Here is a 16,067-nt window from a genome sequence, read left to right on the forward strand (position 1 = left end):
CCCTCCTTACCCCCCCAGTGGCCCATCGCTGCTGGGTCTGGCTGGTGTCAGAGAGTCTTGTGTCAGAGGGTCTTCTGTAGTGTAGGCAGAGCTGGGGACTGGCCTCCCATACAGAGGAGCGTTGCCACAGGAGGATGATGGTCTCCGACCCATCACCCCCTCCCTGCCCCGAACGTCTTCTGCATAATAGCTTTAATTACCGTTTTATATAAAATAAAAATTTCATTTTTTAAATAAAAATAGAACACTACAACTTGCAGCATTAGAGAGCCTGGTATGCACTGCCCTGGGGAAGAGAAGAGACATGAGCAGCACTGGGAGAGTCTGTGTTGGACTCGCATGGGCTTCAGCTGTTGCTCGGGTGGGGAGCGTGTTGGCGGGTGGCTTCACCTGTCTAGGCATAATAACAGGGAGACACCAGCAGGTCAGTGAGCACCCCTAACTGGTCATCGGTGAACTGTTGTTTATGTTCCAGCCAGTTGTCATGGTGAGTGCGGCGAAAGTTGGACAGCGTCTTCTTCACGGTCATCTAGAGGGGGAATAAGAGAAAAATGGTTTTGATATTGGAATCATTTACTGGAAACATTACACTTGTGCCCCTCAACTGCTGGTGTACCAATTCACTTATGTGTACAAATACATAAATGTTTGAATTCTAGGCTCATTCCCATCAATACAGGTATTTTCAAGGGAAGCATTCAATACATAGATAGATAGATACTTTATTGATCCCCAAGGGGAAATTGAACATCAAAAGCATATAGAACATTATGCTAAGAACCAGAACCTTGTTGAAGCTACAAGTAAAGTGAAATATTTTGTTCCCTTGTTTCTTCCAGACGTGGGATTAAAAAACATCTTCCCAGTGTGGGACAGAGCTGTCTGCCACCTCAGCGTGCTCTGTGTAGGTAATGTGCAGTCTGCCACCTCAGTGTGCTCTGTATAGGTAATAAGTATAAGTAAGTATAGCCGTTGTATAAGTAAGTATTAGCCGTTCCTACTGGTCGGGGTTTGAACCGGCAACCCTCCGATTACAAGTCCGAAGCCCTAACCAGTAGGCCACCTCAGTGTGCTCTGTATAAGTAATGTGCAGGTTTGATTAAGGTGTGTGGGACTATTTTTGCAATTGAATTGTAACTAAGGCCTGAGGAAATCTGTAGCTCCAAAGGTTCACCATGACGATGCCAATGGAGACAATAGAATAGACCCATTAGTCCCACTGAGCCAGAAGCACATGACATCTCTGGAGACAATTGGATTAATCTGTTTTGACGTGGGAGATTAGATTAAATTGAAATTTCTAAATAGGTCCAACATCTCTAACTGCAGTATTCCATCACACTCAAGTGCTCCATTACAAAACAACAGTTTGCATGCACACTTACAAAAGCTAAATGGACAATTTACATAAAGTGGAGGGAACAGGGAGAGCTCTGGCAGAAGAGCTTTGGCTAGTTTATGTGTGAAGGCATATACAAACAACAACCACAGACAGATAGCCAATTGCTGGTGGTGCCTCAGCTTTGACAATAGCCATTAAAATGCTAATTTCTCAGACCTAGTGTTGGACAACAGATATTGGTAGTGGGGTTGGAAAGATGCAACATATACAATGAATATACAATGTGTGAAAGCATATTGCTTGTGGTGTTTAACTATAGAAATTAAAATGCTAATATTTGGGACAATGTTGGATAACTGATATAGCTGGGAGGGTGAAATACAAAATATCCAGGATGTAATGATACAAAAGCACCAATATTATTAACTCAATAGTCTCCCTGTACTGAAACACACTGGATACACCATTAAGGCCTAATACATTAGTTAGTGGATATGGCCTGTTTCCTCCCCTGGATGTGTTGCGTCTACAGATCTGCATGTATATGTGTGCCGGTCACCTCAATAGGTTGTGTGTCATTGAGATGGGCACTGAGGTCCATGAGGAGCTGGGGCATCCAGGTGGGCACGTCGTAAGGGCTGGAGAGGACACAGGCGCTTAGACCCAACACCCCTGCATGGCGCCGCACCAGATCTGTACACACACACACACACACACACGCGCGCACACACACACACGCGCACACAAAAGGGATGTGTGTAAGACATGTGACATTCCCCGCACAATAAATTCAACTGCACACCAATTATAAAGAAAAACCTAACTTAAAGCAATATTCAAGCTCACAGTTGTCTTCTGGCTTAGTGTATATGATGCATCACAGTGGTTTTCAACCAGTGTGCCGTGAGGCAAAGTGAGAAGGTTTTTTTTCATACAGGCTCATGAAATAGGCAAGAGGAATATGCCAAAGATTCTTATTTAAAACTGTTTTAGGTAGTCATAGATATTTGTTTGTCTTTAGTAGGCTATTGTTATCATTATCAGTTTGGTTTCATGATGTGAAGCTGATAATCGTTTCAAGTGGCCCTGTGAGGTCATAAAACAAAGAATAAAGCAAAGAAAATGTCAGAAATTGTGTCTTGTTCCGATGAGGTCAAACCAAGCTAATGGTCTGTCTGGATGTGTGTGTGCAGGATGTGTGTGTGCTGGATGTGTGTGTGTGCAGGATGTGTGTGTGCAGGATGTGTGTGTGCAGGATGTGTGTGTGCAGGATGTGTGTGTGTGCTGGATGTGTGTGTGTGCTGGATGTGTGTGTGTGCTGGATGTGTGTGTGTGCTAGATGTGTGTGTGTGCTGGATGTGTGTGTGTGCAGGATGTGTGTGTGCAGGATGTGTGTGTGTGCAGGATGTGTGTGTGTGCAGGATGTGTGTGTGTGTGTGCAGGATGTGTGTGTGTGTGTGCAGGATGTGTGTGTGCAGGATGTGTGTGTGTGCAGGATGTGTGTGTGCAGGGTGTGTGTGTGTGTGCAGGATGTGTGTGTGTGCAGGGTGTGTGTGTGTGTGCAGGATGTGTGTGTGTGTGTGCAGGATGTGTGTGTGTGTGTGCAGGATGTGTGTGTGTGTGTGCAGGATGTGTGTGTGTGTGTGCAGGATGTGTGTGTGTGCAGGATGTGTGTGTGTGCAGGATGTGTGCAGGATGTGTGTGTGTTTGTGCAGGATGTGTGTGTGTTTGTGCAGGATGTGTGTGTGTTTGTGCAGGATGTGTGTGTGTGTGTGTGCAGGATGTGTGTGTGTGCTGGATGTGTGTGTGTGTGCAGGATGTGTGCGTGTGTGCAGGATGTGTGTGTGTGCTGGATGTGTGTGTGCAGGAAGTGTGTGTGCAGGATGTGTGTGTGCAGGATGTGTGTGTGCAGGATGTGTGTGTGTGCAGGATGTGTGTGTGTGCAGGATGTGTGTGTGTGCAGGATGTGTGTGTGTGTGCAGGATGTGTGCAGGATGTGTGTGTGTGTGCAGGATGTGTGCAGGATGTGTGTGTGTTTGTGCAGGATGTGTGTGTGTGTGTGTGCAGGATGTGTGTGTGTGTGTGCAGGATGTGTGTGTGTGTGTGCAGGATGTGTGTGTGTGCTGGATGTGTGTGTGTGTGTGCAGGATGTGTGTGTGTGCTGGATGTGTGTGTGTGCAGGATGTGTGTGTGTGTGCAGGATGTGTGTGTGTGTGCAGGATGTGTGTGTGTGCTGGATGTGTGTGTGCAGGATGTGTGTGTGTGCTGGATGTGTGTGTGTGCTGGATGTGTGTGTGCAGGATGTGTGGCTCCGCACCGACTGAGGGGATGGTGTCCACCACAGAGCCCCGCTCCCGCTTCCTCTTCTTGGGCAGGCGCGTCTTACACAGGGCCTCAAAGTGGCTCTGCATGCTGGCGTCCATGCAGAGGAAGCCACACTGCAGGAAGCCACTCAGGGTGGTGGCGGCCATCTCTCGCACCTGACGAGGTAGAGGTGGACAACAGTGAGGTGTGGGGGGGGGGGGCAGAGAGAAATGCTCATGATGATTGGCAGAAGCGCTGTACCCATGGCAGCTAGGTGATTTTTAATATCTCGACTTTTTTAACTGCTATTTAATTATTGACTTACTGTCACTGTAATCTGTTGTTGTGGTCATTTTATATTGTTAGATTCTTTGGTTTACCCTCCCTCATGGGGCAGATGGTCCCAATTACAGCCAAAGGACAGATCAACAACAACAACAATGGACAGAGTGTCTCGTCTTGAAGGACAGGACACAGGCGCCTACACAGAACAGGGCCTTGACCCGGGCAACTGTTTATCTGTTCACCTCCTTAATCTGGATTGGCCACTATGACCCGTTAACTAGTAAATCTGTAGCTCACTGTTTACCTTGTACATCGTTTGGTGCCAGGCTGTGGCTACAGGCATGGTCTGGATTAATGAGACCAACCATTGTTTATGGTTGCACATAGTTTAGGTACAAGTGAGATATATCTGAATCTTAAATACCATGAGTCAAATGTAATCATTCTTATTTTGTCATACAACCTATCTCAAGAGTCATACACCCCCTTTCCTAGAGTATTGGTTTCTTCCAAAAATTGCAGGACTATATGTTAGTTAGTAACAGCAAGCGGAGCAGTCTCTATGGCTCAGACAGCACGCATACATGTACAGAGAACTGTGTTGCTCACCAAGGCAGGAGGAACTAACAGTGCTGATGCGGTTAGTAGAACACCAATCCCTTTTTCAAACTTGTGAAAATGAGAGGCAAATAAACACTTAGGCTAGTTCCAAGCTAGTTCCAATTAGCCATCCCTCAATCAGGTTGTTTAGCCTTCTGGCTATAGCTACTCATGATAGCTCTCACAGCTTTTAAATAGGATGCTGTGCTGTGTGAATCCTCCTGCAGTGAGCTAATCGTTTTTACCACAATTATCACAGGTTACAATTAGCAAAACACATTTATAGTTTATGTATCAAATCGTCAGGATGCAGACAATTATTTTTTTGCAAATGTTTTAAGCTCCAGCTAACTGACTGTGAGCACTGAGTATAGCCGGACGGCTGAAACGTCTGCTCTTGCTCCCAAAATTAAATGAAAAAACTCACTTCTGAAGACTTTAAGTAATTTCTTTCAGTGTGCGAACTACTCCTCTCTCTCTCTCTTCAACTCTTGGTTCAAACGCACCTGGCTAAACTCTAGATCATCTGAGCGCAACAACACTCCCCTGCATCCAAGCTCCAGCTAAGCCATTCCTTTTAACATCAGCTTCAACATTGTGTCCACCTTTCTTGCAAATAGCCAAATCTTGTTTCTCTCACCCAAGAACAACACAATATAGCCAACATCAGAGCCATATAAAGGTAGAGTTGCGACAACTCCATTGACGCTAATGTTACATTTTCTTCCAACAATGGCAGCTAATGGAAGCTTCAAATAGTTCCCTGAAGCTAACAATTAATAATAGCAGCAGTGCAGTTACAGCAGTATAGACTGTTTGTAGCCAACATTTCAGACTCAGATGTACATTCCTTTGCCTCATCCGAATAATAATAATAATAACTAGAATTGCGGTTCCGAGGAACTGCAAGAGTGGGTTTGATTAGGGGCATTGAACTCGGCCTCATCCAAGGATTCCAACGGTACCTTATTTATGGAAATCGGACATACGGGTCAAAAGTTACATGCACACACCTTCATATACACAGACAGCCCAGCCCAGCCCATTAGACATTGCTAGATGGCTTAGAACTCTGCCAGGTGCAAGCTTAAACAATTAGAGCTGTGATGTCATAATCAAAATTAAAATCCTGAACATTCCGCCAAAAAACGCAGAAAAACGGGAATAACGCGAAAACGACAAGGGCCAGCTACACGAAAGTAACAAGCAAGCTACACCAGTTCGGGCCTGAATTTTTGGAGTTGGAACCGCGTCGATAGCTCAAACGGTCTAGGAGCAGTAGTTCGAACAAAAAGTGGGTGAAAAGGAATAATAAAGAAAGAAAGAAAGAAAGAAAACTTAAGAAGAACAATAGTGGGCTTGCTAGGACCCACTAAAAACTAGCCTACAAATCTAGACGCGCCCCTAGCCAGGGCTAGTCTAGCAACTCTCCGTTGGCTTGTGAGCTCCAGAAATCTAAACTTAATCAGGACATTGAAATTGTGTATAGAGTCGTTTGGTGGGCTTAACATAATGATTGATGGCAGAGTTGCAACGGTTTGGCTTGAATTCCCTGCTACTTGAAAACAAATATCCTATTGCGTGCAGAGGGAATTTAAAAGACAACTGATTATCCCGCCCCTCGGACTGAGCACCGCGAACGGTGAGTGCCCAGACCCTACATTTTAATGTGGGTCTGGCTCGCCAGGCTAACTAAAAACAGTAATAGTAGTAAAGTAATAGTAGGCTATCAATAGCCTAATTATAATAATAAACGATTGATGTATATAATATGACTTTTCTGCTGCTCAGTCTTTATCAGTTCCTCATCAAATAAATTAAAAGAGGCTAAAAGCCCAATAAATGTGCCACACTAATAGCCGAATATAAGATAACCCTTGCCCATCCCATTTCAATTAGGCAGCACTACACCACCACGAACAAGCTGTCATTAAGTTTTTGCGTTAGTAGGCCTACAACTTTTATGACGTGACGTTTCTTGGGCATTTAGCTTCACCATCATGTCAAGTTGTAACGTATGCGCAATGCTAATCTAGGCTATGGATTTAAGTGGCTTAAAGGCAGCAAAAGTGGGATATAGTGCAACTGCTTCCCCAAAACAATTCCTCCATAACTGTGTATTTAATCGTTTGATATGTGGATAACTTTCAGTGGACTAAACAAAAGGTAAAGATTTTGTTATCACAAGGCTAGCTGATTCGTTATATGGCGAAGCATATAGCCAACTTTGTTTGCAGCAGTAAAGCTGAGTTTGTTGTTAACATTGTTGGTAACTGTCAGGGAATTTAACCCCAACATATAGATACAAGAACCACAACACGTAGTAAGGAAGAATTCCTCACACCATCAGTCTCTGACTCTGCAGCCCAAAAGCTGTGTCTTTTATTGTACAGATGCACACAGAAAATAGGAAGCAAGACATAGCGACTTCATTGTGACATACTCTATCTCACCCACACACACACAGACAGGGTGCAGTACCTGTCTGTCTGGGTGCACACTTCTTAGAACTCAGCAAAACAACATTTAACTTGAACTCTCTGTTCTTAGAACTCAGCACAACAATATTTCTGCTTACACAAATGGTTATACAATATTAATAATAATTTTCTTACAGTAACGTAAACGTTTCTTCAGTTAATGTTTGACTAGCTGTGCTACAGTTTCTCGTTGCAAAATTAAAATCTCCATGCGCTTTTGTAGGCTACACGCAGTCTCAAAAACAAGGTTTACAGCTCTTGAGTCACGTACTAGGTCATTTTTTTATAATGATAATTTAGATAGGCCTAGGCTACACTCAGGGATTAAAGTGAAAAAAAATCGTTTGACTGAACTTTTTTCAGGCCATAAGTCTTACGTTGTTCATTGCTGTCGCGACCTATTGGTTTTTAATGTACAAAAAGATGCAAACAGTAAAGTAAAGGGTATTTGCCTTATTCACACGGCGGCCATGGTTTAAACCAAAACGAGGCTACAGGGTACACTTACTATATAATTAATGCCACCTACAGGTGAATGCATAGAACATAACAATCCCATGGTTTGTGTACCCTGTAGCCTCGTTTTAGCCGCCAATGGCCGCCATGTGAATAAGGCGAATTGAGAGTGTTCTTGATTGAGATTGAGTTTTTCTGATGAACAAAACAATATTTCAGTACCATCCCTGACCATTGCTGACTAGCCATTGCTGTTCTTGTCTACTGCAGCAATATTGAAGAAAGGCTTTAACTTACACTCTTATTTAACTACTTCAGGCCAAAAGTGTTTAAAGGGGAGATTTTTTTTTCTTGTTAATATGCAATTCAACACCAAGTAAAATCGATAAAATCAAGTTTGCAAGACTTACCATTTCCTCATCAAAGTAACGAATCAGAACATTCGAGATATTGTTCATATTTCCATTTGTTGCCTCATCAGCATTTAATGAAAACATGGTAATTTTGAGTTTTACAGACAAATCAGTATTCCAATGAGCAGCAATACTGTGTGTGCTCATGCAGGAGATCTGCGCATTTGACAACGACAATCTGGAGAGGGCGCTTTTGTCTTCAGCAACAGATTGTATAAGGTTGACAAGAGGTTGCGATATGGTGAGGGACAGGTCGTGTTGCGCTATGAAAGAACATGCATAGCCTGCTGAGCGCAAAAACGGTCAGCCAGCCATAGATAAACGTAGCCTACCTCTGTCGTGGTGGCTAGTTGCACCAGGTAGGGAAGATGTCCTGAAGTGCACAAACGTTAACCTTGGCGGTCTTCTGATTGGTTGCGTGCTAAAACGTTTTCCTATTGCATCCATAAACAATTTTCTTGCAGCAAACCGCCTAAAAGCAAACCTGGCACTTTAATTTCTTTACACCATGGCTTGCTAGTTCTCCGCCGTTTTCAACAGCTGCCCATCTCCATTATTTTTTTAACTTATAACACCTGTGCCTTCCTTTAGCAACAACGCATCCATGACAGCTAGTGGCCTTGCCAAATAGACGCACACAGTGTTGGGGAGTAACGGAATACATGTACCGGCGTTACGTATTCAGAATACAAATTATGAGTAACTGTATTCCGATACAGTTACAAGTTAAATAGTTGGTATTTAGAATACAGTTACATTGTTGAAATCAATGGATTACATGACGATACTTATCTGTTTCATAAGTTTGTTCACTCTCTAAATAAATTAAGGCAACTCCATTTCCCAGAAGCTCCTGAAAGCTATGATGAAATTGTTTACATGTTTAAATCCAAGCTGCCGTCTTGCACTGTCTTGCACTAGCCTCAAAACGCAGCCAGCGCGCATTATGGAAGTGTCATCGGAGACCCTGAAATGACTGTTTGCACAGCAAATTGAGTAAAGTAAGTGGAGGTAACTCCTATTCCTCACTGATCGTGGTTCCTGATGTCTGTTCAAAGGATATTTTCCCAAGTATTAATAGCTCAGGCTACTTCAGCCAATCGGTTACACGTTTGCTAAGCAATAAGCAAAGCCTAATTCACGTATTGATTTAGACCTAGGCTACAATCAAACCAATCTCTAAAATAGGCACTGCATTCTAAGTTTTTTATTCTAACTTAAAATAGCTTTATAGATTATTATTTTTTCTAGATCTACATTTACATTTTAAAATGAATTATATGGTGCAGCCTCTGAAGAATTATTCTTGCGAGTAGGCCTAGCATATTTTAACGCGCGGTTTTTGATTGTCATTACGCGATCACGTTCATTTTGAGAGCACTGATATACAGTAGCCTAGCCCATAGTGTTTACATTTACAGGTCATTTGCGTTCCACCTGTCATATGCGCCCCTCACATGTAGCTGGGTTGATGCCACCAAAAAATCTCACAGGCACACCTTAATTAGGGTAGACTGAATACAGTTGAGACATGCGTACAGTTGAGACACCTTAAATATCTTGCTTGCACAGCAAGCCCAAGTTGTGATTTTTGCTATGCACATGCGTATTAGTGCCCTCTTTGATCATGGAAAATTTGAACGACACTAGGATCTCCCATCCAAGGATATCGGCAATTTTTTTTTTTCCAAAGTAAGAATTTCACTTCACCATGCACCTTCGACAATGAATAGCTCATTACACTTATGTTGCTGTTAAACGTAACTGGTATCATTACAAACATTATTATGTGTATATTTTGGCATATTTTATTGCATTGTGTCATGTAAGGTCGTTGAAAAATCTAGAGAAATGTGTGAGGTGGTCAGCGGGGGACAATTGAGACACACATTGGATCGATAATTTCTGGCCACGCCCTTAAAGTAGCCTATTTATTTGTTTATTTTAATTAGCCTAGTCGCCTGCTGTAGTTTTAATGGTCACTTTGCTATTTTAAAGTTGTATCAGGTAGCTTAGATTACTCAGGTAGTTAGTTGACTTTACATTCTCCTATGTGGGCCTAACACTTCAGCCATTTGGAACAGAAGAACACACCAGAATAGGCCTGTTTAGTAGTAGGCCTAAGCATGATTTGATGGCTGCATTCCTACACTTATAAAATGCAATTCAATGCGGAAGTAATCTAAGTATTCAGAATACGTTACTCAGATTGAGTAACGTAACGGAATACGTTACAGATTACATTTTTGGGCATGTATTCTGTATTCTGTAACGGAATACGTTTTGAAAGTAACCCTCCCAACACTGGACGCACACAAATCATGACGCTAATATGCGAGGTTCTGGTAGGCCTACTGGTTATGGTTTTGTGCTATAAATTAATAATATTTTATAGCGAAGTTTTAAGTTGACTATTTTAATTGCATGGTTATTTTTTGTCAACATACACTTACAACCTACTGTCGTTAAAAGAGGCCTAAGCAAAATAGGCTACAAGGCATATGTCTATGCGTCACAGACTGACCCCCTTACTCAACAGGTCGCGATGATGACAATATTATTATGACCGCCGCGCAGAGAAGCGGCGGTCATATAGGTTTAAGTCAGATTTTTTTTTTTTTTTTTTTTTTTCGCATGCCCAAATTTCTGTCAATGATTCCCAGGACACTGAAAGACCGGGGTACACGAAACTTGGTGGGCATGTAACCCCACATGGATAGCATGGAACCATCGTTTTTCGTTTTGATCTGTAGCCCCCCCCGCTGGACTGGACCCCCCGAAAGGAGGGTAGGGCAGACACAGTTTTCTGTGAATATCTCGAGAACCGTAGGGTTTAGGAGGACCATTTTTTTTTTGTATGTTGCTCTCAAGGGGCCATGTCAACCCATTCCATAACCACTCATTTCATGTATAGCGCCACCTAGTTAAACACAAAAAAGTAAAAATGAGGTGTTGTAATTGAAGGTATCTGTGACCTAACAAAGTCAAAACTGTACAAAATTGGACGTGTAGGATCATTATGACACCCTCTGTATGCACGCCAAGTTTCGTAGAATTCCGTTCATGGGGGGCCACACAATAAATTAATTTATGTTACTATACACCAACTGGCCTGTAGGTGGCCGGAGACAGTTTTCTGTGAATATCTCGATAACCGTAGGGCCTAGGAGGTCCACCTTTTTTATGTATGTTGGTCTAAAGGGGGCATGTCAACCCATCCCATTACCACTTATTTTATGTATAGCGCCACCTAGTTAAAAATGAAAAAGCAAAAAATTAGGTGTTTTCATCACAATATCTCTGGCTGACAAGGTCAAAACTGCACGAAATTAAAAGTGTAGGATCATTATGACACCCTCCAAATGCATGCCAAGTTTTGTGTACTTTCGTTCATGGGGGGCCTTACAATAAAATAATTTATGTGTACATTTAGTGACGTACACCAACAAGGATTCCCAGGACACTGAAAGACCGGGGTACACAAAACTTGGTGGGCATGTACCCCCACATGGATAGCATGGAACCGTAATTTTTCGTTTTGATCTGTAGCCCCCCCGCTGGACTGGACCCCCCGAAAGAAGGATAGGGCAGACACAGTTCTCTGTGAATATCTTGAGAACTGTAGGGCCTAGGATGACCATTTTTTTCCGTATGTTTGCCTCCAGGGGTCATGTTAACCCATTTCATGTGCACACATGTGCACAAACAGATACACACACACACACACACACACATACATTCACAGTAATCATACGTATGACACATACTCACACAGTAGACATATGTACGCTTGCATGCACAGGCACATACGCAGGCACACACACAAGCACGCACACACACACACACACACACACACACACACACACGCATAACATAAACATGTATATGCACACAATTCAAGAATTTCTCAGAATTATGAACAGGCAAGATGGAGGTGGGGTTGTATAAAATTAATTTTACATGTGAAATCTATGAACTAATCATGTTTTGGTACTTGTTGTCTAGCAGATATCAGTGAGAATTGAGTGTGGATAATGCAATTTAGTGAGACAGTTAGAATCATATAGGCCTTTCAGCGTGATTTATTTTTGTGGAAAAAATGTGCTGGACTGGGCGGCGGTCATATTTTGTACCGCTCTGCGGTACATCTAGTTATTATTTTATGTTAACACGCTCAGTCAAAACCTTCCGTCGCAAATTGTGAAAAAACTAATTGTTGTACATGTCATAACAGATGGGATAATAATTTGCATAGGCTACGGTTTATATTGTGTCGCTTTACACATAATGCTAGTTGCATTGATTAAAAACTGTAACAATAATAGGTTGCATCGGGTGGCATAGCAGGCTGTTCAAGTCATAGGTGACACCCAAAATGAATGACCTCCCCTGACAAGAGTTCGCGATAGTAGGCTAAGAAATTGTCTACATTGATGCACGGAAAGAACACAGCCTACGCTTCTTCTCTGAATTCGCAAATAGAGCTCACAATGTATCGTATCCAAAAAAGTTAAACGGATTGGCCAACCTCATCAGCTGTCTCGATTGTGTCACTATAATCCAACTTTTAGACCGTTAGTCCTCCAGACGTGTTCTTTTTTTTTAAGCAAACGCCCCAGGCCAATAAGACAAGCGTGTAGCTACAACAAAGCGAAACTCATGGCTGACGTATCTTCTTGAGCGGTCACTGATTGACACAGAAAGTTCTCAAGAACACTATTAGGTATTTAAACATTTACCATCACACACACATTCAATATATTATTTGCCTTAAAAAAAGGAAAAGAAAAGGTGGTAGCCCCCCCCCCCCTCCTATTTTTTTCTCATCGGATCTGCATCGATCTCAAATATGGCATTTCTAAAATCAAATTGACGGAAATCCGTTGTAGGACGGAGAACTTTAATCCCTGTACACTTATGGGGTGGGTGCTATTGCGTTTTCTAAAGAATTTCCCGTCTTGGTTTTGTACAGAAATTAATATTAAGTGACACATACGTAAAAGGGAGAAAAAAAGGTCACCTGAAATTTAATTTAATATTGTTGTAATGGTAGGATAACTACACAATTTACACAACAATTACACTGTGTTATAAATATTGTATATTAATGCATTTATTGTCTGTCAATTACCCAAAATTGTGGCTCTGTTTCTCATTGAACAGTAGCTTATTTAATGCATTCTAATCCATTGTCAATCACTTCCGGGAACTTTTTGAAGTTTACATGAACCACTTGACCTTAACGAATTTTGAACACCCATTGTCACAACTCTACCTTTATATGGCTCTGGCCAACATGTGTCATAGCAGCATACATAATCTATATGTATAAGTAAATGTAAAGAGGGATTCCTGATCTACTAGAGCTGATTTAGTGAACTTTCAAAATACTCCCCCTAAAGTCTTTGAATATGTCAAAGATAATTGCGTGAGTAATAGTATGTATACCCCTCAACCCCCAACCGCTTAGTGCCCACACACAATATTAGGGTAGGGTAGGGGAGGGGAGGATAGGGTAGGGTAGGGTAGGGTAGGGTAGGGTAGGATAAGATAGGATAGGGTAGGGTAGGGTAGGGTAGGATAGGGTAGGGTAAGATAGGGTAGGGTAGGGTAGGGTAGGGTAGGATAAGATAGGATAGGGGAGGGTAGGGTAGGGTAGGGTAGGGTAGGGTAGGATAAGATAGGATAGGGTAGGGTAGGGTAGGGTAGGGTAGGGTAGGATAAGATAGGATAGGGTAGGGTAGGGTAGGGTAGGGTAGGGTAGGATAAGATAGGATAGGGTAGGGTAGGGTAGGGTAGGGTAGGATAAGATAGGATAGGGTAGGGTAGGGTAGGGTAGGATAAGATAGGATAGGGTAGGGTAGGGTAGGGTAGGATAAGATAGGATAGGGTAGGGTAGGGTAGGGTAGGGTAGGGTAGGATAAGATAGGATAGGGTAGGGTAGGAGACCCAACATGCATTAAGGGAAAGACGGTAACAAGTTTAGAGTGTGCACTTGTCTGTATGATGTGGATGCGTGTTTGTACCTCCAGCTGCTCATCCTCCAGCAGCCTAATGACCAGACCTCGGACATCCCTGACGGACTCCTGGTCATCCAGCAGGGTGAAAAGGTTGTAGAAAACCATGATCTGCAGGTAGGTCAGTACCGAGAAGCGGGCGTGCCATGAGCTACTGCCTGCAATCTAAACACACACACACACACACACACACACACACACACACACACACACACAAAGACACAAACACACACACACACACACACACACACAAAGACACACATCAGAGCCGAATTGGCATGAGTTTACTACCACTCAAACAATTCAGCAATACGACCATTTCAATTCTCAATCCTGCATGACCTTCTCCAGAAAGTTTTAACTTCATCTAAGCTCACCAAAGAAGCTTTGTCTGCCTTTCAATCTCGTAATTGCACGATTGTCAGATTATCTGTTTTTGATACTCCATTCTGTGATGTGTCTGTGCTGACAGTACAATAGTTTTAGTGAATGTTACGAAAGATAAGTAATGTGAAAAATGGAGAATGCTTATCAGACGCACACAGAGAACAGAATCTCTGCCGTATGATTGGCTGGCGTCTTTGATAGAATAAAGGTGCTCTGGCAGAATAAATCCGAGCGTCACGTGGTAGTGATTAATTCAGGAGATGGGTACGATACAGTGTTGTCCCTGCATAGAATATGGTTAACACTTTTAGTATTGACCAGCAGGTGGCGACATTATACCATTGTATTTGTCAGAGTTTGCTTCTTCAACACACTATTTAGAGGCTTACTGTCAAACAGTTAATGTCAGCACTTTCCCCTCATTGTATAAATATTTTATTTGAAAAGATGAGTAGATAATAAGATACTAAACCAAATACGGTCAACTCTCATGTGACCACCCAGTTACCTCAGTTACCTGTGACACTGAACAACTTCTGCTGAAGTATTCGTGGTATTTTGCGGCACTTAGATAGATAGATAGATACTTTATTGATCCCCCAAGGGGAAATTCAAGGTCTCAGTAGCAGACATCACACACAACATGCACTTACAGCAGAAAGGGTAAATATAAACACATAACAAAACTCCACTGTTTAGAGACAGTAGAAGATAAGAAAAACGAAATACTAAATATTTAGTACTTTAAAACTAAACACTAAATATTTAATACTTCAGCTTTGTACTATTTCTCTTATGGACTGTTCAAATCCCACACCTTCAGCATTCATTAAAGCAAGCAAGGAACATGTGCCCTTCACACCGTAGAGCACTACAAAGACATTGGTCCTGAGACTATAAACAATGTTCAGATTTGTTTTTTATTTGACTTGTCTCAGTCAGAAAAAGCAGACCAACACCTTCTGTCTCTTCAAACGAGTGCATTGACGTCCACACTAATTCAATTTCTCAATAAATAGCTCTCTATTTAAATGAGATTAGCACCCCTGCGACTGGCCCAGAAAGGAACATTTATAGCTACATTAACGCCAGGAGAGATTTGGCGTCAGCTCTGAAGCACTCCACCAGTTCCACCAGCCAAGTACCCACAGAGGGGGAATCACCTCAGCTCTTATTCAGCAATAAAGTGCAGTAGTTTCCCTTCCCCAGACTTTTCCTTCTACTCGGACTTGGGTCCATAAACTGGTGTCTAGCTCACCTCCTTCAGTGCAGACAGCACCAGGGGGATCTGCTCAGGGTAGAGCAGGCCCTGGGACATCAGGGACAGGCAGGTCTTGGCGTCCCTCTTCAGCTCATCGTAGCTGTCGTCATTCTCCACAGGAGCAATCTGACAACAGAGAGCGTGGGAGAGAAGAGTCAGAACACACACCATGAAATCCATCAGCAAGTCCCACATACACACACACACACACACAGAGGAGGGATTAACAGCGTGGAGCTCCTCCACAGAGGGGAGTTGTACCTTTAAGAGCAGAGGCAGGAGCTGCAGCTGCTGAGGCACTGGAGTGGAGAAGGTGCGTCCAGCACTGGCCATCAGCCACTTCAACACTGCAACACACAACAACACACATATCAGTGTTGTTACCCAGCGCTCAGTGACCATTATGCATCTCAGAGTGGACACCCTATGATCTCAAACACCCTATGATCTCAAACACCCTATGATCTCAAACACCCTATGATCTCAAATAGAAAAGCAGTGTCTTGGGTACATAACATCCAG

At 42.7% G+C, this 16,067-nt stretch overlaps 1 protein-coding gene across 2 annotated transcripts in view; it reads right to left on the reverse strand.

The window, feature by feature from the left end:
- psme4b (proteasome activator subunit 4b) overlaps positions 1–16,067 on the reverse strand; it is a 42,916-nt gene continuing 26,849 nt past the window's right edge. For both annotated transcript variants that reach the window (XM_076296305.1, XM_076296304.1), the window contains 6 exons: positions 15,807–15,892; positions 15,543–15,671; positions 13,907–14,062; positions 3,660–3,822; positions 1,902–2,035; positions 1–529 (listed from right to left, as the gene is read on the reverse strand). In XM_076296305.1, coding sequence (XP_076152420.1) covers positions 395–529; positions 1,902–2,035; positions 3,660–3,822; positions 13,907–14,062; positions 15,543–15,671; positions 15,807–15,892 — 803 coding nt within the window. In that variant the 3' untranslated portion in view covers positions 1–394. The remainder of the gene's footprint in view (positions 530–1,901; positions 2,036–3,659; positions 3,823–13,906; positions 14,063–15,542; positions 15,672–15,806; positions 15,893–16,067) is intronic.

Source organism: Alosa pseudoharengus, unplaced genomic scaffold (assembly GCF_046254945.1).
Source record: "Alosa pseudoharengus isolate Yale_2024_CS ecotype anadromous, Long Island Sound unplaced genomic scaffold, YU_APseudo_1.1 YU_APseudo_1.1_scf_20, whole genome shotgun sequence".
NCBI classification, from domain to species: Eukaryota; Metazoa; Chordata; class Actinopteri; order Clupeiformes; family Clupeidae; genus Alosa; species Alosa pseudoharengus.